The sequence below is a fragment of the Siphateles boraxobius genome, unplaced genomic scaffold, assembly GCF_051911475.1.
Source record: "Siphateles boraxobius isolate OS27281-9 unplaced genomic scaffold, OSU_SipBor_1 18, whole genome shotgun sequence".
Taxonomy (NCBI): Eukaryota; Metazoa; Chordata; class Actinopteri; order Cypriniformes; family Leuciscidae; genus Siphateles; species Siphateles boraxobius.
In genome coordinates this window covers 5,913,555-5,939,610 of record NW_027508788.1, presented here as the reverse complement: position 1 = coordinate 5,939,610, position 26,056 = coordinate 5,913,555, and the positions used below count along the sequence as shown (strand labels likewise).

The window sequence follows — 26,056 nt, the reverse complement described above, 5'->3', positions numbered from 1 at the left end:
CATCTTATACTTGCACGGGACAACACAGATCAGTTGTGTTATTTATACAATATTTTGCAATGAGCCCTTATGAATTACAGTCTCAGATGACAGTAGGAAATTGTGCTCATCTTTCAAAGGAAGTCGGTGCATGCATTTCAGAAGTGTTTCAGACCTAAAGTCACAGCTCACCTCCGAGGCTCCTGGGATAGTCTCAGTCTAACACAGCAGAACAAGACGAGAAAAGAAAAGACATTGATGGAGAGGATAGGGGAGAGAGACATGCAAGCAAAAAAGAGAGTGGCTGTTTCTGGCCAACAAACTGCTCATTAGAGTATCTGTGAGTTTAAGACCTGGCCCCATCTCCAGAGAATAAGGCTCTCTTTTAATAACTAGCTCTCTGGAAATAAAATTTGGATCATTCTTAGTCACCCGACTCCATGAGACAACCAATAAAGTAGTAGTTACATTGATTTAGGAGACAAATGCTCCTCAACATAGCTGACAACTTCTACATTTACATTGCATATTCAATATGCTCACTTACATGTTGATCGAAACCCGCATGACTTTCTTTCTTCTGTGTGACAACTTCTACATTTACATTGCATATTCAATATGCTCACTTACATGTTGATCGAAACCCGCATGACTTTCTTTCTTCTGTGTGACAACTTCTACATTTACATTGCATATTCAATATGCTCACTTACATGTTGATCCAAACCTGCGTGACTTTCTTTCTTCTGTGAAAAAACATCACATATCATAAAATGGATTTATAAGACTTAAACACTAAATTTCACGTTCTCTGAAATCATATGAAAGCTTTATGTGAGGAACAGGCCAACATTTTCTTTAAAAATATCTTGCCCTATATGTTTTTTATAAAGTTAAAGACTTTAGATAACTTGCAATGACTGATTCAAGAAATCATATCTTTTTAATGAAACATTTACTCCAGTTCTGAATGAATCCTCCATGATTCTGTTCTCAAATTCAGCTTAACTGACTCACAGACACTGACTCACTTATCATTAACAGCTGTTGGTGAGGAAGACTATCAGTAAATAAGTACTTACATTTTGGTCTGTTAATATATGTTATTGTATGGAGCTAGAAGACTTTTAATAAAGTGGATAATTCATATGGACCACATTTAGGATAACTTTACGATGCTTTTGTATCCTATTTAAAGCTTGAAATCTCCAGTCCTTATTCATTGTAACAGCATGAAAAAAGAATGGTTCATTAAAAGAACGATTTGGTTTCAAAACAGATTGATTCGCCTCTCAAGTATGGCTCACTAACTAAAAAAAAACTAAATTTCACTCTGTTGTATACAAAAATTGTATAGCTGCAGACGTGTATACTATAGCGTTTTTTTATAGTGCTTTTGCTGTATGTAAAATAGGTCTGTGAAGATTCTTTTAAATTTCTCTTAATTTGTTTCATAGAAGATAGAAAGTCATGGAAGATTGGAAGAACATGAGATTAGCATATTCATTTTTGGGAAAACTATTCCTTCAAGACATTATGCAGAATATGTATAGACACCTATTAAACACTGGCACTTAATAACATTTCTCTGATCTAACTAGCAAATGGACATGTGTATTAGCATGAGAAGGCGTGTTTCTGAGCTTTTTATTAAGGGTCTTACCCCTGTCGGTATCGTAGAGAAAGACGAAGCGGTTCCAGTCGTAGTGGTCTAGCAGGCTGAGAAGGGCTCCTCGTATGGATGGCCGCAGCTGTAAGACAAACTGGCTCTCGCCCTCGGTGGGGAAACTGGGCGTGATGAGAGAGATGTGCAGTGCGCCGCAGAAGGAAGTTAGCGTGTGAACCGACCTCTTGTCGTACAGTCCGAAAATGGCGAACACGCCCCGTGAATACTGCGAGCAGACTGCAAAGCACAACAACAAAGAGGAAGAGAAAAAGAGTTAGATGCTTAAAACTTTAATTACAAAAAACCTGAGGGAGTACTGAACATTTAATTGACTTTAGAGCATTAGGACCCAGCTGACGTTAGTGTTCTGGTACAGGGCTTTTCTGTGGGTTTTTGAAACATTAATGAAACGGCCTGGGAGACCCTTCCACCACCTGAACAAGTACATTTATTGTCTACATTAATTATATTACCAGATCAGCTCATTTGTGCATCATAGTTTTGATTGCTACACAAGAATGACTGATTAAGAAAACAAAATACAAAACAAGGAGGGCAATGATATCTGGAGAAAGTTATTTGTCAGCATTTTGCCTCATCTCAATCTCAAAGGCAGTTTCTCAGCTGGCATAGAAACCCTGGAAGTTTGTGATTTGAAATCTGCTATCTTTATTGGGACAATAAGACCAAGGTTATTTTTGAGCCAATCACATGAGCTGTAAATATCATGTGAGTAATTACTCTGGGGTAATTAATGCCCAATAACACTGATTATATTAATTATTAGACATTAAAAACCTGACCAATACAATAACCCGATAATTATTTTCATGTTATAGCTGACAACCAGTAACGGACAATATTCAAATTCTACTTTTTTAACAAATACAATAAAACATGTATGTGTATAAATAAATAAATTCATTAAAAAAGTTAAATCATAAGTAAATAATAAATAATACGTTTTTGCTCCAAGTATACTTAGATATCACAACATTATGATATAAAGTATGACAAATTAATATTCATTTTGAGAATGCTAAAGATTACATTAAAAGTATTATTAAATTATTATAGTTTTTAAAGATTAACTTTAAGAGAGCATTACAGGACAGAAAAATGTCACTAACATCTAAGTACAATTTTATAAGTATGTAATATTGGCCAATATAAATCCAATATGTACTGATAAAATAAAATTCTGCAATATTGGTCAATAACCTGTATGGTACTGTAGGTAAATATATATATATATATATATATAATTTTTTTTTTTTTTACACACAAACACACAAATACAGTTCAAAAGTTTAAATACATTAATAGGCCTACTTTTATTCAGCAAGAATGCATAATAAAGACTTATTTTACAAAATATTTATATTTCAAATAAATGCTGTCTTTTTGAACTTTAACGGTTTTCACAAAGATATTAAGCAGTGCATTTTATCAATTTTGATTAAAAAAAGTTTCTTGGAGCACTAAATCAGCATATTAGAATTATTTCTGAAGGACTCGTGTAATGGATGCTGAAAAATCAGAGGAATAAATTATATTTTTAAATATATTCCGATATAAATCAGTTGTAAAACTGTAATATTATTTCCTAAAATTACTGCTTCACTGTATTTTTGATCAAGCAAACACGGTTAGCATAAGAGACTTTTTTCAAAAACATTGAAAAAATCTTACCAACCCCATGCATATACTGTATATATCTGCTAACGGGACCATGTTAAACAGCTAAGCCTTGCCCCTTGATTTAACATTGGAAAAGCAACAGGGTGCTTGCTTTCTAAATGGACTTTTCAGGAAAAAAAAGAAAAATGGACAATTGGATCAGTTCTATGTGGACTTGCTCATTATTGAGTCAGAGCTTAAGCTGTAAGTGCCAGCAGTTTCCAATATACACTTTATATGCTGTATGATAATGAGCTCCACGCTGCTTCTCCTTGTGTTTTTGCAATACTGAGAAACTCGCTGCTGAACGAAACGTCTGATCTACTGCCTCAGTCTGAAGTGAGTAGTTAAGCAGGCCCTTCTCTGAAAATGTCTCTCATGTCTGACAGTCTTGCAGTTATTGTCAGTTTTTTTTCATATTTCTTTCTTGCACCAAGTCCAACTTCTCAGCTTTGAAGCTTAACTGCGTTACGCTAAATGGAAAAACCAATTGGCTTTGATGATTTTTGCTTTCCTGTTTCTGTTCCGAACAAACAGCCAAAAAGACAACTGCATGTCAAAACTAACAACACGTTTTGTACACTCACGGCAATGAGGGCATTTTTGTCATTGTACACAAGTTATTTTTATATGATTCTGATTGGCATTAGCATGTGTCTGAAAGTAATTGTGGATTATAAGCAGGATCTTATTGTGCCATAAGTATAGGTTCTTTGATCATGGATGTGCTAAAAGCACTATCTCCATGACTGCACAGACTACATCTGCCTCAGATTGGGGGCAGGGAACGGAAAGACACCTGGATCTGATGGTGGGGAGCATCATTCCCGCAAAGAAGCAGAGGCCAGTCTCACACACAGACACACACACACACACACACACACACACACACACACACACACACTCACACGCGTATATGTAAAGCCCTATTATTACAAGAACTTCTTCATTGACAAAAAAAATCACAGACACAGACAACAAACTTTTTGGTACAAATGTGACCAATTCCTTTAGCTAATGACCAGTCATTACAGTCAAAGCATAAAACCTGCCAGAGCGAAACAGTTTAACTGGGCGTGGGTGAAATTGGTTAAACTCGAAATGGAAACCACAGAGAGAATCCACAAGTCTCTTAAAAAAGTTCATTATAGAGACCTCACGATTCCATTCGTTTTAAGATTCAGGAAGTCAAAATCCAATTCCAACACAATCTGTGTGAAGATTATGTATAAAACTCCTACCAAAATTTTTCCTATTAAAAATCCTATTACTTTTACGATGGATGGATGCGCTTTTTTGAGTATCAATATCTAAGGTTCCATTCACTGCCATTTTAAAGAACGCGTAAAGAACGGACACTGCACTAGTGATACAAAACAAACATGTCTGTTAAGAGGAATACTTTTAATAAGGTAGCCTAACATTTTTCTGACAAACAAGTCACTCCCAAATCAGAAATTAGCAGTAATTACTGACACAAAGGGTAGGCTATTTAAATAAAAGAAAAATGAAAAATAAATGAACAAACTGTAATAAGGAACTCGGTAGCGTACTTTCAATAACAGCATGACATATTTCAATTAATGAACAGTTTAAATATAATTAAATTAATTCCCTTATATAAAATAAAACAAACTGTAATAGGCTAAATAGAACAAGGTAACGTTAGGCTGGCTAGTGCAATTAGCACAGCTCACATTTTAATAAACAAACAATTTATTTACAAAGTCAAATAAACTTTCAAATGAATCACAATCAGGTTGCAAGCTACTTAGTCTAACTACACTCTCTTCATGTTGTGTGTGAGAAAGATGAGTTTGTCCACATTTTCAGGTAAAAGGGAACTTCAGGTCTTATTAACGATGTAGCCAGCTTTTGAGAAAATGTGCTCTGACGGAGTTGAAGTAGCCGGAACGCAAAGGAGGCTCCAGCCTATGACAGGAGGGATACTCAACTGGACAGTGACGGCAGAGCAGCTTTTGCCAAGGGAAGACACAGGCTCGCCGCAGGGAGCTGTACTGTCGAAGAATACACATATAGGATCGCCGTAGAGATCACAATATATGAACCCAGCCTAACACAGGTTCCACCAGTGCATACGAGTGATAGGCCTGGCTTCGGACGTTCCACCACGTTCGTTGCCGAAGGGTATGAAGGAACTCGACAGGGTTCGGATAATAAGGGGAACTCTACTGGAGCAAAAATTGCGCACGTATCCAGTCTATAGGATGGGAATGGCGCAGCAAGCCGACACTTCGAACCGGGCTTACAGTGGAACTGGCTTCATGTGAAGGGAGACCATGGGAAGCAGCGGTTCGACACATAGGCTAGTTCTCTAACGAACGTGATAGGTATTGCCCAGCCCCCAACTCTATTAACATCTGTTCAGCGAGACACACTGTGTCAACGCCTAGGAGGGAGCAATACTCTCACTTAGGAGGAGCTCACCACCCAGCAATGTGCATCTTGGGAAATCACCAAGATGAAGTCAACCACATGTAGTGGGCAAACCTCTGCTTGGAAAAAAGCCTTCCCTTCTGCTGCTCTCCGTAACAGACAAGAGCTGGTCTGAGGTCCAGGCTTTGCATTCTGAGCACATATAACTGTAATGGAGTGGAGGGACAGAGAAAAGCCAGGGCTGGGTCTGCCTCCTGTGGGGCAGCGCTTGCAGGCTCACCACCTGGTCCCGTAGGAGAGGTAGGAGCCTTGGGCACATATCCAGGCCGGGGTCTCAGATTTCGTGAGAGTTAGCCGGCCCGAATTCCAGGCACGATTTGTTGACCAAAAATGCGTGCAAGTCCCTACCCTCAAGTAAGACTAAGCAAGCAGGAGAACTGTTTCTCTAAAAACAGGGTTTTTAACTCAGTCTGCAGGGCTCAAGGGAGGACTCTGCAGTGCAGTAGCACCAGAGCTAAGTCCCAAGAGGGTAAAGAGTTCAGAGAGTTAGGCAGATTCCTTGCTTCCCTCAGGAACCTGACAATCAAGTCGTGCTTCCCATGGATCCCATATCCACTGCATCATGATGTGCGTCAATACAGAGGCAACAACATTTTGAGGTGGAGGAGACTGCCCTTCACTCCAGCCCATTAGCAGGAAAGAAGCACTGAAGTGATCAAACACCTTCGGGATCTCCTCACAGAGAGAAGACTCATATCAACGAATAGGTTCCACTTCAAAGGGGGAGCATGCCTCATTTTGAGAAGGTGCTCTCACAGAAGTAGTCTCTACGGCATAAAAATTCTTGCGGTAGTAACCAGAGCCTCCGCGTCCCGTTCTTTTAGAACCAGACCTGGAATTCTCCAAGGTCTAAACGCGGGTGCCATCATGCCCCATCCCAGGGAATGTATTCTGAGGAATGAGTCAGGAAGGGCTGTCGATAGAAGAGGTCTGGTTGGGCCAATAAGGCTCAACTAGCAAGACCTGCTGCATCTCCTCCCTGACTTTAGCACAGTTGTGTGAAAGAAGGCTCACTTAACGACCAGCACGCTTAACAGGGGCTCCACCGGCTGTGGTGTGATAGAGGAGTGAGGGACCCACAGGGATTGGTTACTGGGCGGGGAAGCCTCACTATGATCCTCTGATCACCCATCCCACATGGTGCCGTAGCGTGGCGTGGTAATGAGGACTCCACCGTCATGGAGCATGGAGGCGAGTCTTGATCTCAACACCACGATAGTCATGTTCTCGCAATGAGAACATGAACTATCCACAAAAGCTGCTTGAGCATGCTGAACATATAAATATAGAAAATTTTTTATATACATATATAAATACATTCTTTTTTTTTACACGTGATGCAACCATTGTGACCGTCAGAGGGGGAAAGGCAACGACCGCATCCAAAAACACACGGATGGAATGACATCTTGAGAACACGCAAACACACCCATGTTGTTCTTGTCACCAATGCCGGAGCACACATGGAAATGACCACGGCAACACGGAACAGTGAACTGAAACAGTGAAGCACTCACTTCTTTGCCCTCTAACCAACTGTCAACAAACACACAAAAATGATGCTGTTAAAACAGCAGTTGAGAGCTCAGAACCTTGCGATCACCGCTGCACTCGTGCTGTAGAACCACCAGCACTGGGAGAGTCTTCCAGAAGAACACGACACACTCGCTCGTTGTAAACATCAGCACTCTTCAGAGACATCAAATGATCGGCTCCGAAGCGAAGCAACTAGTGCGTGCATCCACTTCCGTATTTATACCCACACCACAGGGGCGGAGTGTGTGATGTAAGTCGCGCACGCCAATTCCATTGGCTCGTTTAATAGTACTCGAAGATGACTGGCTCCCTGGCGTGATCCCATTTCAGTCGACGACGACTACGACTGATGTTCTCGACTGAAAGGGAACATTTCTTATTTTAATCAATGTTGAAAACAGTCGAGCTGCATAATATTTTTGTGGAAATAGAAATGTATTCTCCCACAAATGCTATGCTATACAAACAAGTTTTAAAATACATTTGTACATTATTTTCTCTTTCCTCAAAAAAGAACAGAAAAATCATTAAATTAATATTATTTTAATCTACTACCATTCAGTTTTAAATAATTCAATTTATTGTTTCTTAATTATATATTATTATTATTTACCTGGTTGGGAATCACCGCTTTAAGAACATTGATGTTTGGTGTCCTTATTATATTTACCCACCAGTGGAATCCACACACTCACACAATCAGCTCACACATCATCATGCCCTTCAACATCTGAACTCCACTTAAACAATTTTGTCTGAGACCTGCATACCAAGTCACAACGCCATAGGCTAGATGTTGATCCAATCAGGGAGAGAAACAAGATTGCGGCAGATTTTTCATCCTGCAGTCATTCTGTTCCACCTGATTTGCACAGTAAACCCTCTTTTGAATGCTGCTGAATACATTCTCTCACAGTGCATGTCACACCACACATCCCAAATTAATATCTGCCACAAAATTGGGCACAAAGAATTTTCCTGTCGGTTTCCTGTCTTCCTATAATCCACACAGCAATAGAACACAAAAACTGTATTCCACCACTCACATCACTGAATTGATAAGTTTTTTTTAAATGTAGGCTATGTGTATAAGCCAACCCTATTTCAGAAATTAAATATAGTTCTGTGGCCAATATATAATTGAAAGGTCTATTGTTATTAATGACAAAGTCTGTATTTTGACCATTATGAACGTAGAACTGTGATTATGTATTGTATATAATAGTTTCAGACTACACTAAAATACATCACACTACTTAATTGGCACCCTTGTTGCTTTAAATTAATGCTTGTCAACTGATCATGACATTACGAGCATTCAGAACAATGCAGGACCGCTGACAGTACTGTTGCTACACTGAATTGCTATCTAACACATATTTGAAATTGCTTATCTTCATAGGGACTATGCATATTTGCCATAAGACTAATTAATCTGGGGCTACTCGAAAATGACATGGTGACAACATTGATTATAAAAAATAATAAGATATTAAAATCCTGGCCAATACAATAACCTGATAATTATTTTCACGTTATGCTTGATGAGCAATAAATGCAAAGTTTTAAAATTCTACACTTTAAGAAATAAAATGTTTTTAAAAAAAATAGGCATCAAAATATTACAATGTAAAGTAAGAAAACGTCTCGGTTACGTATGTAACCCTCGTTCCCTGAGTAGGGAACGGAGACGTTACGTCGGATGACGACGAATGGGGGTTTCGCCTAGAAAGCCAATCATCTTCGTGTATTACAAAACGAGCCAATGGCGATGAAATGCCATGGGTCTGCGGAATTTGCATAGCGTATCTCCGCCCCACTGCGTGGGTATAAAAGGAGGACGCCAGCAACATGCAGATATGTCTTCGCTGAGGAGCCGAGGCTGAACTCAGGCGTCTACCCAGCGGTACAGCGGAAGTGGCAGGGAGACGTAACGTCTCCGTTCCCTACTCAGGGAACGAGGGTTACATACGTAACCGAGACGTTCCCTTTCGTAGTCACTACGAGTTACGTCGGATGACGACGAATGGGGGTCCCCGTGAAATCACGCCACCTTCACAGCTGTCTTCCAGTGCCCTGCGAAAGTCTGATCCCCCTGTCGTGATACTGGCACGGACGAAGGAGTCTTACTTAACACAGGAATACTAAGGTACACTGGGAAGCATATCTCAGAGGAGATATGCCGCAGCATGCCTACCCGTAGGGAGGGCTTAAGAACACACATATGGCCGGAGGGCTTCATATGGAGGAACGCTGGAATGACCAGCCCGAGGGGTGGCAACTTTCAACTCCAGGAGTGGCAAGGTGGCTTGCCAAGGGAAAGACACATGCTCAAGGAGGCTTACAGTGGAAATACACATGTGGGGGTTACTCAGGGGAGGAAACATGCACACGGAGGCACCTAGCCGACGCATAGGCAATAGACACTGGCGCCAGCGTCAACAGTGCTGGAGGAACTCAGGGCTTCAGAGAGGAAGGCTCACCTGAGGAAAAATCACACGTATCCAGTCCTTGGAGTGGAATGGCGAGCAAGCGAAGACACCTGAGCAGGTCCAGTACTAGCTGACTGAAGCGAGTACACGAGAGGACACAGGCTCCACTCGGAGATTAAAAAATCTGGCGAATGTGCTGGGTGTCGCCCAGCCTGCAGCTCTACAGATGTCTGCCAGCGAAGCGCCATGCACTAGAGCCCAAGAGGAAGCCACACTCCGGGTGGAGTGGGCTGTCACACCAAGGGGGCACGGTCGGCCTTGCTGTTGGTAAGCCAAAGCAATGGCGTCCACTATCCAGTGGAACAACCTCTGCTTTGAGAGAGCCTTTCCCTTCAGTCTCCCACCATAACAGACAAAGAGCTGGTCTGAGGTCCTGAAACACTGCGTCCTGTCTACGTAGGCACGGAGGGTGCGTACTGGACAGAGCAGTGCCAAGGCTGGGTCTGCCTCCTCCCGGGGCAGCGCTCGCAGGTTCACCACCTGGTCCCGGAAGGGGGTGGTGGGAACCTTGGGCACATATCCAGGCCGGGGTCTCAGGATCACGTGAGAGTGACCGGGACCGAATTCCAGGCACGCTTCGTCAACGGAGAATGCGTGCAGGTCCCCTACCCTCTTGATGGAGGCCAATGCAACCAGGAGCGCTGTCTTTATAGACAGGAATTAAGCTCAACTGATTGCAGAGGCTCAAAGGGAGGCCTCTGTAAGGCATTTAACACCACAGAGAGGTCCCAAGAGGGAAAGAGAGGAGGGCGAGGAGGGTTCAGTCTCCTAGCTCCTCTCAGGAACCTGACGATCAGGTCGTGCTTCCCCAGAGACTTACCTTCAACTGCTTCGTGATAAGCGGCGATAGCGGCCCCATACACGTTCAGGGTGGAGGGAGAGAGCCTTCGCTCCAGCCCATCTTGCAGGAAGGAAAGCACGACAGTGATCGGGCATCTCCTGGAGTCTTCTAGGCGAGAAGAGCACCAGTTGACGAAGAGGTTCCACTTCAACGCATAGACATGTTTCATGGACGATGCTCTAACGGAAGTGATGGTAGCCGCAACCGCAGGTGGCAGGGTACTCAACCTGCCTTGTCCCGTCCAGGAGCCACACGTGGAGGCTCCACAGATCGGGTCGAGGGTGCCAGAGGGTGCCCCGTCTCTGAGAAAGGAGGTCCTTCCTCAGAGGAATTGCCCAAGGAGGTGCTGTCGCGGGCCAGAACGGCGCAACCAGAATGACCTGCTCCTCGTCCTCCTTGATCTTGCACAAGGTCCGTGCGAGAAGGCTCACTGGGGGAAACGCATATTTGCGTGGGCCCCGCGGCCAGCTGTGCACCAGTGCATCCGTGCCGAGAGAGCCCTCGGACAGGGAGTAATACAGGGCGCAATGGGATGAGTCGTGGGAGGCAAACAGGTCTATCTGTGCGTCCCCGAACTGGTCCCAGATAGCTGGTCCGACTGGGGATGGAGTCGCCATTCGCCGGGAACGGGCCGAAACCGTGACAGCTCGTCGGCTGCAAAGTTCCGATCTCCCGGAAAATAGATAGCACGAAGGGACCTCAGGTGCTTCTGACTCCATAAGAGGAGGTGGCGTGCGAGTTGCGACATACGGCGGGAGCGTAGACCACCCTGACGGTTGATGTACGCTACAGTCGCGGTATTGTCTGAACGGACTAGTACGTGTTGACCCTTGAGCAACGTGCGAAAACGGCGCAGGGCAAGGCGTACTGCCAGCAACTCGAGGCAATTGACATGCAGAAGGCGCTGGGGTCCTGTCCAGGTGCCCGCGGCAGCATGTCCGTTGCACATGGCGCCTCAGCCCGTGGAGGAGGCATCTGTGGAGACAACAACATGCCTGGAAACTCGTTCTAGGGGAACACCGGCCCGTAGAAAACTGAGGTTCCACCACGGGGTGAAGGTCTGACGGCAGGTCGGAGTTACTGTAATGCCATGATGCCATGATACGTGCCATGATGCCATGCCCACCTCGGGACTCGATCGCGAAGCCACAGCTGAAGCGGTCTCATATGCAGATGCCATATGCCCCAGGAGCCTCTGAAACAATTTCAGTGGGACCGCACTCTTGCCATCGAACTGTCGAAGACAAGTCAGCAGTGAGTGTGCGCGCTCACTCGTAAGCTGCGCGGACATAGCGACCGAGTCGATCTCCATACCGAGAAAAGAGATCCTCTGCGCGGGGCAGAGTTTGCTCTTCTCCTAGTTGACCCGATGGCCCAGACGGGCTAGGTGCCGGAGCACTAAGTCTCTGTGTTCGCAAACCTGATCTCGAGAGTGAGCCAATATTAGCCAGTCGTCGAGGTAATTCAGGATGCAAACCCCGTGTTCGCGTAGGGGAACAAGGGCTGCCTCGACGACTTTCGTAAAGACGCGAGGGGACAGAGCCAACCCGATTGGGAGAACCGCGTACTGGTATGCCTGCCCCTCGAAAGCAAACCGGAGAAACGGTCTGTGTCGAGGTAAAATGGAGACATGAAAGTAATGAAAGACCCTTCAGGTCTATCGCTGCAAACCAATCCTGTGGCCGCACGCATTGGAAAATGAGTTTGGCCGAGAGCATCTTGAACGGCAGCCTGTGAAGGGAGCGGTTCAAGACGTGCAGATCCAGGATCGGCCGTAACCCACCGGTCTTCTTGGGGACAATGAAGTACGGCTGTAAAACCCTGACTTCATCTCGGCTGGAGGGACAGTCTCGATTGCACCCTTCGCCAGCAGGGTAGCAACCTCCGCTCTCAGATAGGGGCATTGCCACAGACCATAGTGAAGCGAACTCCGCTGAAGCGGGGAGGAGACCGTGCGAACTGAATCGCATAGCCGAGCCTGATGGTTCAGGCGACCCAGAGGGACAGGCTGGGAGCTAACCAAGCTGCCAGAACTGAACCAGCGGGGTCATGCGAACCACAGGCGTCCCCCAGAGGGGCAGCGAAGCGGAGTGACCGGCCCAGGCGAGGGTGGCATAGCGGCCCGGTGCGGGGGCGCGGTCATGCTCCGCGTCCTGACAGAGGAGACCAGGGAAGGACCAGCGTTCCACGGGGGTCTGCTCTGCCTGGGGTCTGGCGACAGAGGGGGACAGGGGCGAAGCGGTCCTTGGACGGCACGCCGTGTCAACCGCCTCTGGGTCAGAGGGGGACGAGGAAAGCACGGCTTGTGGGCGGCGCTCTGTGTCGTCCGAGAACTCTGTATGCTCAGAGACGAAGAGTCTGTTCTTTCTGAATAAGGATTCTTCCCCAGCCCTCCACCGGGGAAAAGAGTGGCCCTGCTACCAACTCCTAGAAAGAACTGAGACTCATCTCTGAGCAGCCCATCTCAAAAGTGCCGCTTAACCGGCGTTTTAGCAGGTGGCGGGGCTGGAGAGGGCTGTGGCATCCCCCCTACGGTCTTCCAGAGCCAGGCCCGGTGAACGGGCGGGGTTGGAACCGTGGGAGGGAGCCTTCGGCTGTGGGCAGACTGAGGGATCTGAGCGGACGGCGGGGCCGTCGGGCAGAAACCTCAATCTGCTCACCGGCGGTTGAGAACTGTTGGGCAGAAGCACTCAACCGCACTGCCGAAGAGGCTGACCTGGGAGATGGGGGTGTCGAGCAGACGGGTCCGCCCGACACCGTGCACATCAGACCAGTCAGCCCCAGACTGGTGAACATCACCTGACTCCGAGAGCGTACGGCCACCTTCGTCGCTCGGAGAGCAAGGTCAGTGGCGGCACGCAGCTCACTGAAGAGCCTCGGGTGAGTCCCACCCTCCTGCATGTCCATGAGCATCTGGGTCAGGTAGACCAGCAGAACGGTCATGGGATGCAGTGAGGCAGCAGCCTGTCCTGAGGCACAATAGGATTTCGCCACAGATAGTGTAGACGAAAAGAACTACAGGCTTTGGACGGGTGCTTAGGATTGCGCCGGGAAGCACTCTGAGGACATGGTAGCATGGCAACAGAGCGTTCAACCGGGGGAACCCCAGTGTACCCATGGGCAGCAGCCCCTGAGGGGAGGAAAGGCGGATGAGACCAACAAGAGGACCCGTGATCTCATCATGCACGTCCGGGAGGAAAGATATTGGGGTTTGCCGTGGACGCGTCGGCGGCCTTACCCAAAACCAATCGTCCCGGGAAAGCATGGCCGTCATCTCCGGATCAGACTCAGGCACAGCCATATGCACACCAGAGGGTGGCAGCTGTGACGAGTCATCATTCCCAGAAGAATCAAGCCCACCTAGTGATGCTGCTACAGACACAGCATCATCCTCTGTAGCTTCAAATGAAAACACACGGGCCACCCGAGGGTAAACTCGTGGAATCATCAGTTCGCTAGCGGGCACCGTCATTAAAGAGGGGGGGCTGGGGAGTGGACAAAGAGTCGGCGCCTTGTTCCAGACCAACACCCTCAGGTCACCCTGGCCACCAGCCGAAGATCGGGTGGTGGAGGAGGGGACTCTCACTCTTGCGAGTTCACCGAGTCTCGACCTATATATGACGCGATGATCACGTTCTGAGAGAGAACATGAGTCATCCACGAGCGCTGTTCAAGCATGATCAAAGCCCAAACACACTACACAGCGCTCGTGCCCATCAGAGTCCGATACCAGTCCGCTGCAACCAGAAATGCACGGGCGAGCCGTCTTTAAAAAGAGGTGCCGCGTGCGAGCTCTTTTATGAGAGGAGAAAAAACTCTGCGATGTTGAAGCGCACAGGGACACACACACACACTGGCAGATCACTGCACAGATCAGCAGGCACTGTGAGCTCGCTGCAGATCACTGTCACACCAACACCGGAGAGTTCGCTCGTCTCGAAGAGAAGATGATGTCACTAAAACTCAGGATTTGGCTTGTGGAGTGAAGAGAAGCTCTTGGCTCCGAAGCGAAAACATATCTGCATGTTGCTGGCGTCCTCCTTTTATACCCACGCGGTGGGGCGGAGATACGCTATGCAAATTCCGCAGACCCATGGCATTTCATCGCCATTGGCTCATTTTGTAATACACGAAGATGATTGGCTTTCTAGGCGAAACCCCCATTCGTCGTCATCCGACGTAACTCGGAGTGACTACGCAAGGGAACTGATATTATTTTTGACATTCTGGATATTCAATTTGATATTTGCTAAAGAGTGCATTTACCAGTGTTATTAAAACATTTTTACCCAAAGATTAACTTTAAGAAAGCATTGGATTATGGCAAAAATATCTCTAATAACTAAATACAAACAATATTAAAATTGTCTGATATTTATTTAATATCTACCTATAAAATAAGTTTTAAGTTCTGAAATTCTATGATATGAGTTGATAATTGGTATTGTAGCAATATTGTACATTCAAAATACACCTATATATATATAAAACAAATGCTCAAACTAATTCTTATTGACCGAACGAGACACGAGCACACATCCGAAACAATGCATTAAATCAGCGAAATTAAAAATCAGCTGCTGCACTGAACTGCTATATAAAACCACGAAATTAAATCAATAACAATAATCAAATAAACAAAAGAGAAAAATAGAAATAAATAATAAATATATATGAGACCTTTTCTAGAATTAAAGTTTACCAATATTTTTGTCTTTTCCATAAGCCTAATAGGTTTTTGGATATTCCTGTTTTTAAAAGCACAAAAAAAACCAGAGGAATTTCCAAGGACAGCTCCAGCCAAGAGAAAGGCCAACAAAAATAGAGATGTCTTCTCACCATAGTGTCAAGTGCATCATCAACGACAATGGGAATTCAATGTTTTTGTAAAAGTAGTAGTTTCGTGACCAGACAGGCCTTTGGAGGAAACTGCAGTTAGATCTTTTGATCTCGTCTTGGTCTTGAGACTACATAAAAGTGTTACAGTCACACTTCTTCTTTCTGCAGGGCTGGCTATCTTCCAAAGTCATGACATACATCCCTGGGGAGAAAGGAAGTGGGGGTGGGGTGGAGGTACAGTAGTTGCGCTAAAGGGAACATGGAGACTGCTTGTAGCAATCAAGTCGCAAATTATGCAAGCAAGATTCGCACCAAACGCTCCTCCAATCCAGCAACCCCCTCGAAACAACTGAAACTCCAGATTAGTTGTTTTCTCTGTCAGCCCGACCTTTTTAAAGAGACCACGTCTGTTTAGGAAAACAGCCCAAGGAAGGTTTTATTTGACATTTTCAAAAAGCCACAGCTCACATGCCCTTTGTGTGTACTCAAGATACTGTAAACACACAGCGTTTCAAGCAGAGCTGTATGTTTCCCATTAGGAGTGAAAAGAATGGTTGGTATTTAATAGGCTAGATTTGATCAACTGTTCTATTAGAGTTCCGTTTCTGATGATGCAGCTCGTGATTGGCAGTTTCCCCACTGCAAAGGTCCATTTCGCTACGGCCCACGCTAACAATGACCCCTAAAGCGCCTCTACCAACATTCCACACAAATGAACAAGCAGGTCAGTGCAGTTATCCCGCACTTCTATATAATCGATGCATGTCTCTGTGTGTGTGGATAGCAAAATCTCCATTCTGTTTTATATAACATCAAGCACATTTAAAGGGGAGGTTCACCCAATAGTCATAATTATGCCATTAATTTCTTACCATCATGTCATTCCAAACCAGTATAACTTACTTTCTTCTGCAGAGAACAAAAGAACAGATTCAGAAGAAAGTTTTTGTCCATAGTGTGAAAGTCAATGGGGTCCAAAACAACATTGGACTTTTATTGTATGGTCTGAAAAAAAAAGCATTTACAAAATATCTATTCTTTATGTTCAGTTCCACAGAAGAAGAAAAAAAAAACATATAGGTATAGAACGACATGAAGGTGAGTAAATAATGACCATTTTTTAATTGTCCCTTTAATCTGACCTTGCCACCTTTTTCCATAGCATTTTTTTTTTAAACAACCCAACCAGAAAGAGCATTTAGGACATGCTTAACTCTGTTCAGGCTTATAGCCAGATTTTTAACATCACCAATAGCTTGCATGGATATTTTATAGGAGGGTTTCAGGTTAACATCTGTGCATCTGCGAAATTAATGTTCCCCAAAGGCGAAATAAACCTGCTTTGCTTTAATTCATTTGATCTATACATGATTCTCAAAAGAAGGGATTTATGATGCAATAACGGCTTGCAGGTCTTGCCTTCTGACCCCCCTAGATGGACACCTAAAACCCTAGCATACATAAGTGGGCGAGGGGCGGGGAATAAGTGAGGCTCGACTGGCTTCTGATTCTATGTAAACCATGAACTGCAGAAAAACAGATCCCACTTTCCGCTTCACGCTTCACCGCCGCTGACAGCTTCACTCGCAGTGCGCTTGACTTCATCTCCCACAATGCCTCTGGGACAGAAAAGATGGATTAGTTGTCCCTGTCTGCCCAGTCTCTCTTCTTCAGACCAGAACCTTAAAGATTATGACACAAATATGGGAAATATGGCAAAAAAGAAGTAACCATTCAATAATTGAGAAAACTGTAGAAAGGTGAGGGAGGATCTTGATTTCATAACATTTTAAAGGTGGTTTAGTTTGAGGTTAATGGCTCTTATTTCAGTGTGGAGGCCATGGAGAGCATATCTGTAGCATAAGGATATTCCCACTACAATCTGTTCTTTTCCCCCTTATTTTATTGTCGGGTGACTTGGAATTGATGTAACATGGGATGACCTGTAACATTATCAGTTTAAAGAATTAAGTTACCATCAAATTAAGGAAGTTTTGTGGGCAAACACGATCCATTGTCTGTTGTCAACAGCATAGCAATGTATAAAGCAAAGTTCACACAGAAGTCGCTTTTAGTCTTTTTAGAAATGAGCCACAGGAGTGAAATGACATGACAGTAGAAGGTGAAAGTCTGTGTAAATAAACATTTTGATGAAAGAAAATGTATTTTCACACGTATAAATGGATGTTAAAAGTCAGAACAATAGTCATTTGAATAATACGAGTCTCTTGTTTGATTTGATATAAAACATCCACATAAGCTTTTCATGTACATGCTAAAAATCCAAGTTGAATAGAAATCCTATCTTCTGTTACTTAGTTGCATCCACCTGGTAAAAAGATGAATTTCTCTCCCGAGATTGGCGTGTTCTATATTTATAGAAAAAAAATGATTTTTTTTTTTTATGGGAGACGTTGAAGCACAACTGTACAGACAGAGACAAGAGAGAGTGTCGGCGTCATTCACACACTCAAATGTGCACTGTGACTAATGCTTTGTGGCAAATGAATAAACTAACACTTGTCAGTGACATTTACAAAATTCGTCATCACAGGCATTAATGGTGAGGCGAAAGAGAGAGAAAACCTTTGTGCAGTCTGTTCTGGAAGCAACGGGAATCACATCAATAAAGCTTGAGGTGTACACCTGTAACATTAAGCACTGCGTTTTAATCCCATGACCTCACATCTGCTATTTGTAAAAACACAAGTGTGATGAAGCTGCTATGCAAGAAACCTTGTTTTAGACAAATTCTTAAAGAGTGTGAGAAGATTTGTGTCCGCTCATCCCAAGCGCGCACACGGACAGCACGCAAATATTAAGTCAAGTATCCTATAGGCTTGCTGAGATAGTTGGTGTTGCCGGTGTTACATGTTCCGTCACTTGCCCACCGCAGTTTTGATTTTTTTATAGTAATAAAAATAATTTAGTTCAGTTAGAGAACCGACAGAATATGTTAAAAATAATAAACATTTTGCAGATTTTGCAAGTGTACATTTTTGAGCATGACTGTATAACTGTATAAGCCTAAAATACAATTCAGCAACCATCTACCCTACTAAAAGAGAGAATGGCTTTCCCATAATTCAGTCTGTTTTATGGTAGCATACACCAGTAAAACAGCTGTGAATACTTTTGGAACTGTGTGTGCTTGTGCTGCACAATATAGTTCTTCCTCTGTTCCGCCAGATCTAGACATCGGTAAATCATTGGCACGCTGATGTTTATCTATTCTAAGCAATCGAACGATACATATTCATATCCTTGCAATGATGACATAACAGAAGCAAATATGCCTGAGATGATAGCAAAGGTTGGCATCTACACATCACAGCTTATTCCTAAAAGTCACTTCCTGTACGGAGTCTCTGAGACGTGTCGTCTCTCTGTCTCTTTTCCTAACACAGCACAGACGCTGTTTCCTCGGTTCTTGACAATTACAGTTCTCTCTCTTTCAACATTTCTCCTGCTCTCCTCTACGGCTGAATGCCAGGGTGTGCCTTGCAGGGGAGAGCTGGCCCATTTCTCTCTCTCTCTTTTCCTCTTCTGTCCCTCGTTCTGGTCTCAGCCATGGTTGACGCCTCTCTTGTCCCTTTTGTTGCCTGTCTTGTGTATATATCCCTCACTCCTATTCTTTTGTTGTAACTCTCTGTATCCTTTGTGACTCCATTTTTTGTCTGCTATCTTTGTGTTCTTTCTGTCTTTTCCTTTGTGCCCGACTGCTCCTCCTCCTCCTCTCCCTTTTTCACTCTCACTCTCTCATGTTCGCATTCACTTCCTCAGAGAATTCTCTCTCTTTATTTACTCATTCATACAGCCTTAAACTGTACGAGGAGCATAAAAGAGAGCGGAGAGCAGTCGACAAAAAGATTCCACCTAGTCTGGCCTCTATTTTAACATTGAGTCCATTTACAAACACAAAACACAATATCGGTGACCAGATGCAGGATTATCTGTCAATGAATGAAAGAAAAAAAAACATAGAACCATAACCATTATAATGAAAAAGGAAACATTTCCCCAGATAATACTACTTTTCTTGGAACAGGTCAAATCAAAAGTTAGTCAGCTGATGCATAGAAAAAAAATCCATGGACATGTTAAGCATCAGCTATTTAACATAAACTTAAAAATTTTATATGCATTAAATATTAAAATTAATTAAAAATGGAATTATGTTCATTTTAAATTTAGATTAAAAATTAAATGTAAAAATTAATTTCCCGATCAGATTTGGAAAGATTTCAATTCGCTTAATTCTCTCTATAAAAAAGATTTATTTTAAAGTGCATCCATTATGCTATTTTAAAGGTTCCTAATTTGGTATTGGGGGTATTCATTTTCTCATAATATATATTGCACATGACCTCATTTCTCAGAGCCTAACAACTGTTTGTTCGAAAATTCAGTCTCTCTAAACCCCTCCTTTCCAAGGGCCTACTCTGCTCTGATTGGTCAGATGGCCCAGTCTGTTGATTGGTCTACCGCTTATAGCTCGTTTTGGTAAGGAAAGGCCTATTACACAAAAGGAATAATTGACGACGGCTGTTGAATTATTAGACAGAAAAATAATGCATACCAACTACCAAGTGTGCATTATTTTTCAATAATTGAACAATAATTCAACAGTGGTATGAACATAAAAGATGGCGTCAATTTGTCCGTATCAATTCCAGCGCAAGTCTTGAAGTGGATATGCAGTAATGAAAATGGCATCTTCTCGACATGTCGACAACACAACCAAAATCTAAGCTACAATACAGTGCTTGAGGGTGGGTCAAAGTAGATGTTGTTTATAGGCAGCCAATGAAGACCAATTAAGTTTTTTCTTTTAGGAAACAATAACTTAATTGTGGTGCACTTTGATCTTTAAAACTTTAGAGACCGTTTACATTCACAAACAGATATATTACACTAGATGAAAGTAATACTTGAAAAAGCATAATAGGGGCAGGTTAAAAAATCCTGAATAATCGAATTTTTTCCTTAGTTTGTTGGTAATAAAGATTAAATTGACATTAATAATATTGTTTTGTTGGACATGGATATATAGGCTACTGCCGCCTCACGTAATAGCAAGTTCGGGTACTGACAGCATTGTAAAAATATTTGCTTTGTCACTCACAAATAATTTAATCAACAACTGAAATTGTCCGAATGGTCCTGCAATGTAACAAACTAAATTTTACAAAAACAAAGATTCCATGTAATAAAGCTGCATGCATAATAATTCACAAATTGCTTTCACAAATGTGTGCTCCAAAGTATAAGACTTCACAGTTCCAGTTAGCATAAATCATGAGACAAAAAGAAAACAATTCAGATTAGGGTTTTTCATTAACCGTTAACCGAGGCCCTTAGCGGTTAATACTCGGTTAACCATAGTGTACGCGCCGCAACCCCGAGATACAGACACACGAGAAAGGGGTAGGCTAGTTCATTTTTAACACCTTTAATAACTGCACAAAACATCTTTAACTATTAGGTGGCAAAATATTGTTTTAGGCTACCTAATTCTGTGAATTACACTGCACAAACCTAAAGTATACTGCCAAATGAAGAAGGGTCAGTTCTCCCCAGAACATAAAATATTCTTTTTATTTTATTTTTCGTGTTCACATTTATATGGAACAAACAATGGGACGTGGCAGTTCTGGAAGCGGCACTAAAACTTTCACAGAGACCTCAAACAGAATGCACAAAGCCTTTCTTTAAAGTGAATTTCGTTTTGTATTAATTGTATCTTAATTTTAATCAATGTTTCATCAACCAATTACCTGGAAATAAGAAGTAAATATAGCAGACATTAGATAATACGGAGCCGCCGGCGCGTGAACTGGAGCTCATCTCATAAACGAATTCCGAAACTCAGCGTAGGCTATAAGGTAGCCTAGTTGTCTCACAGACCTGATAAATAAATCTATATGGAAATGTCTACTTTTAAACACAACAATTCAAAACGAAAGAAAACAGACTGCTCTCTGCTTATGTAATCCGTATGAAAAGTGCATTTCTCTCTGGCGCGTTCACTGCGAAGATCGCGAATCAGCATTGTCAACTTCATCTTTCCAGCTGAGTGAGCCTGCAAACAATTAAAATGTCTCCTTGCTATATTTGACATATTTATAATCATTACTTTTGCCTGTTCTTTTTGACAGCTTTTAGGTTATTGGCAGCGCAACCAGGCTACATTACATGAACGCGTCAGCACCGAAAACATGGAGATGGAGATTTTTTTAAAATAATCGCACAACCTATTTGATATTCCAATTAAATAGGCTACTCAGTTAGGCTACTCATCCCAACCAACTATTAAACATTTTTTTACTTGTAAGCGGTCTTTTTACATGTTAGTTTTTTTCTGTGAGCGGGAATTGAAAACCAGGAGTGGACTATTAGCGAAGTGATTACAGAATGCTTAGAGTGGAGAGAGGAACGTGCTTTCGCTCCACTCCAGGCTTTGATCACATCCCCCTCAGCAAGGTGAATACACCTCGTCTTTCCTTAATTTAAGACCTATTCAAACTAAAATTAAGACATTACACTATTTGAGAAATGAAAGCCGATTTACGGCCTTAAAATTATGAAAAGTGAACTTCTTGTGGACAATTCAAATGTCTGGGAGCGCTCTGGCGGTGCAAAAATGTATTACAACTAAATTCAATGCACGCCATTGACGCAACTTAACCGAGCAAAATGTTTCACTCGGTTACGCAATTTTTAATGGTTAATCGGTTAACCATGGACACCCCTAATTCAGATATTTATCCACTAACATGGAGTGTAAATTCTGAATTATTTAAATTATTATAATTAAATTAGAAAGTAGACAGAGGTTTCAATACATCACCTACTAACCTATTTACTACCAACCATTTAGTTATCAAAATGGTAAAATATCATGTTAAATGATGCATGACTTAATTCATATTTATAAGACAAAGACTTTTAAAACAAAGTGACCACCTTGATGTCAACTTCTCAATATTAATTAAACTACGCCGCTCCTTAAAAATTTGCATGTTGCAGTGTTTGGCAAGACACAGGTGGGATGTAAAAGAACTGCATATGAATATTATTGGTGAGTAAATATGAGAAAGGTTCTTTTAGGATGCCCTGTGCGCCTTTGGGACGTTAGTAATTCAACCCACTTTTAAATTAAATCAGCACAAAATAGTGGAGGAGGATGATGTTAGTCTGCAATGCTCTTGGATTTGGGTCTAGACACACACACACACACACACACACACACACACACACACACACACACACACACACACACACACACACACACACACACACACACACACACACACACACACACACACACACACACACACACACACACACACACACACACACACACACACACACACACACACACACACACACACTCCTCTGTCCGAGGACGTTGGGTTTTTACAACACAAACTGTCAGACCAATTCATCCTCAAAGGTGCAACTCCTCTTACACACACACACACACACACACACACACACACACACACACACACACACACACACACACACACACACACACACACACACACACACACACACACACACACACACACAAACTTTCCCAGAGCACTGTAGGAGAAACATCTCCAAATAAAACATCATAGTTAAACTATACTTCATATAAAATAGTCCGAAACTATTAGTGCATATCAATTAATATACATATGTTGGTTTTCTACTAATTTCCAGCCAGTTTATTTATGCCTTTAACAGTAATATGTTAGCATTATGTTAACATACACAGTATATGTTAATCTCTGTCAGTGTTCCAAAACAGCCAAACTGACAATCAAAATGGAATAGATGGTTTAAGTATAAGCATTAAATTACACCAGCAGTATCTATTGCAGTATAAGGTGCTGCTTTTCAGAAGAAACATGGAGAAGTTAAGGCTTCAGTGTCACAAATCAGATCTAGTGTGATAATCTTTTAACCTCATACACAGGCAGTGTTCCATAACAGCGATCAGAGAGTGAAGAACTAATTATACCAGCCATCATGATTCCCAGCCCTCCTCAACCAGCCAATCACCCACCCTCATTCCCCTGAGTCACACGATGTCATTCTTTTCAACCTGTCAATCAGAACTGCATTATGCTGCATATACAGTCAGGACCTTGTTATTTTACAGAGGCAAACGTGAAACACGCAAACATTAAGACTTTCAGGTGGTGAAGGAATCAAACCTTCAGATCACATCATTTTGCTAAACTGTCTGAAAGCTAAAAACATTTTGGTGGACACATATAAAACGTCTCGGGTTATGACTATAACCCTTGTTCCCTGAGAAGGGAATGAGACACTGCGTAGAAAACTCGACACTTTGGGGACGCTCCCTTAGCGTGCGTCTCTGAAGTAAGAATGAAACTATTCCAATCCTGATTGGCGTTGCGTCCTGACGTAACATGTGACGGCATAACCGGAAGTATAAAGGTGATGCTGAAACACACACATACCAGCCTCGCGATGAAGCAAGACGCTCTAAGGCCTCGAGGGGCGTGGCAAAGCGACGCAGTGTCTCGTTCCCTTCTCAGGGAACAAGGGTTATAGTCATAACCCGAGACGTTCCCTTTCGAGGGAACTCAACACTGCGTCGAGAACTCGACACTTTGGGGAACGTCCACAAGGCCACGCACCGAAAAAGGCCTGTCCCGGAGTGAAACTGATTCAGGCACTCAACTAGGACGAAAGCACGTGTGCGCCAGGTGTACTAGGGAGGTGTAAACTGTAAAACCTAATAAAAGTGTGCGGGGTAGCCCAGCCGGCTGCCTCACAGATCTCCTGGAGGGGCACTCCCGAAAGGAGGGCCCTAGAGGAAGCCACACCTCTAGTCGAATGAGCCCTAACAGCTAAAGGTGAAGGCAAGTCGCGCACCTTGTAAGCCGAGGTAATAGCCTGAACAATCCAATTACTAATAGTTTGCTTGGATGCCGGGAGCCCCTTCTTAGGTGACCCAAAACACACCAATAATTGGTCCGACCTCCTCCAAGAAGAGGACCTCTCGAGGTACACGCTCAAAGCTCTGACGGGGCAGAGCAAATTAAGCTTCTCTTCTTCTACCGACACATGAGGTGGAGGATGGAATGCCTGAAGGACCGTGGACCGAGACGTATTCATAGAAACCTTAGGCACGTAGCCCGGACTCGGGTGCAAAAAGGCTTTAACTCTGCCAGGGGCAAACTCCAAGCAAGCTGGTGTCACTGCCAGGGCTTGGAGATCTCCCACCCTCTTAAGAGAGGTAATAGCTACGAGAAATACCATTTTTAGCGTAAGATCCCTAGGCGAAGCCGACTGCAGAGGTTCGAAGGGGGCCAGGGATAACCCTTCGAGAACCACCGCCAGGTCCCAGACAGGAACCCTGGACCTGGTTGTCGGTCTCATCCTCCAAATACCACAGAGAAAACGTATGACCAACTGGTGCCTCCCCAGAGGCCCATCACTTAATGGTGCGTGGAAAGCCGCAATAGCAGCCACGTACACTTTAAGCATGGAAGGGGAGAGACCCGCAGAGAAACGATCTTGCAAAAACTCCAGAACTGAAGCCACCGGGCAGTTTACTGGATCTAACTCCTGTTCTCTACACCAAGTGACAAATACATTCCACTTGAGGCCATATAATATCCTAGTAGACGGAGCCCTAGAGCTAAGTATGGTTTCAACCACCCCCAGCTGATAGACCAGCATTTAGGTACTGAACCCCCTCAGAGGCCAGACCCACAGTGTCCACAGCTCCAGGTGAGGGTGGAAGATTGTGCCCTACGCCTGAGACAACAGATCCCTCCTCAGAGGAATCTGCCATGGCGGAGCTATCAGGAGTGATATCATGTCTGAAAACCACACTCGGGTCGGCCACATTGGGGCAACCAAAAGTAGACTGATGCCCTCTTGACGGACCCTATCCAGGACTTCCGGAAGCAGAGCGATAGGGGGAAATGCGTACAGGCGAAGCCTCGGCCAGGCCTGTACCATAGCATCCAACCCCAGTGGGGCTGGATGTGAAAAGGAGAACCAAAGTGGGCAGTGGGACGTCTCTCGAGACGCAAATAGATCCACTTCCATTGGTCCAAACCTCTCCCATATCAACTTCACCTCATCTGGATGAAGTCTCCATTCCCCTGGCCTCAGCCCCTGCCTCGACAGGATGTCTGCTCCCTGATTCTGAACCCCCGGAATATATATTGATGTGATAGACAGTATTATCCCCTGGGACCAAAGAATAATCTGATGCGCCAGTCTGCACAGAGGGCGCGATCTGAGTCCCCCTTGTCGGTTCAGATAAGCTACCACTGATGTATTGTCTGATCGTACTAAGACGTGGTAACCTCTGATGTCTGGAAGGAAGCTCCTCAAAGCCCTGAACACAGCCATCATCTCTAGGCAGTTTATGTGCCAAGAATGATGATGGTCCTGCCACAGACCCCTGGCAAAGCGGCCGTCCATGACCGCGCCCCAGCCAGTGAGGGAGGCGTCTGTCGAAACGGCTTTCCGGCGACATGACGCTCCCAACACTGGCCCTTGGGACAGGAACCAAGGTTTCTTCCATAT

The 26,056-nt window shown here is 43.8% G+C and overlaps 1 protein-coding gene across 6 annotated transcripts in view; it reads right to left on the bottom strand.

Moving 5' to 3' along the window:
- The window catches only part of gria4b (glutamate receptor, ionotropic, AMPA 4b), a 126,793-nt gene that overhangs the window by 51,372 nt on the left and 49,365 nt on the right, over nucleotides 1-26,056 (bottom strand). For all 6 annotated transcript variants that reach the window (XM_077233043.1, XM_077233039.1, XM_077233037.1 and 3 more), the window contains exon 3: nucleotides 1,643-1,882. In XM_077233043.1, the coding sequence (XP_077089158.1) occupies nucleotides 1,643-1,882 (240 nt within the window). The remainder of the gene's footprint in view (nucleotides 1-1,642; nucleotides 1,883-26,056) is intronic.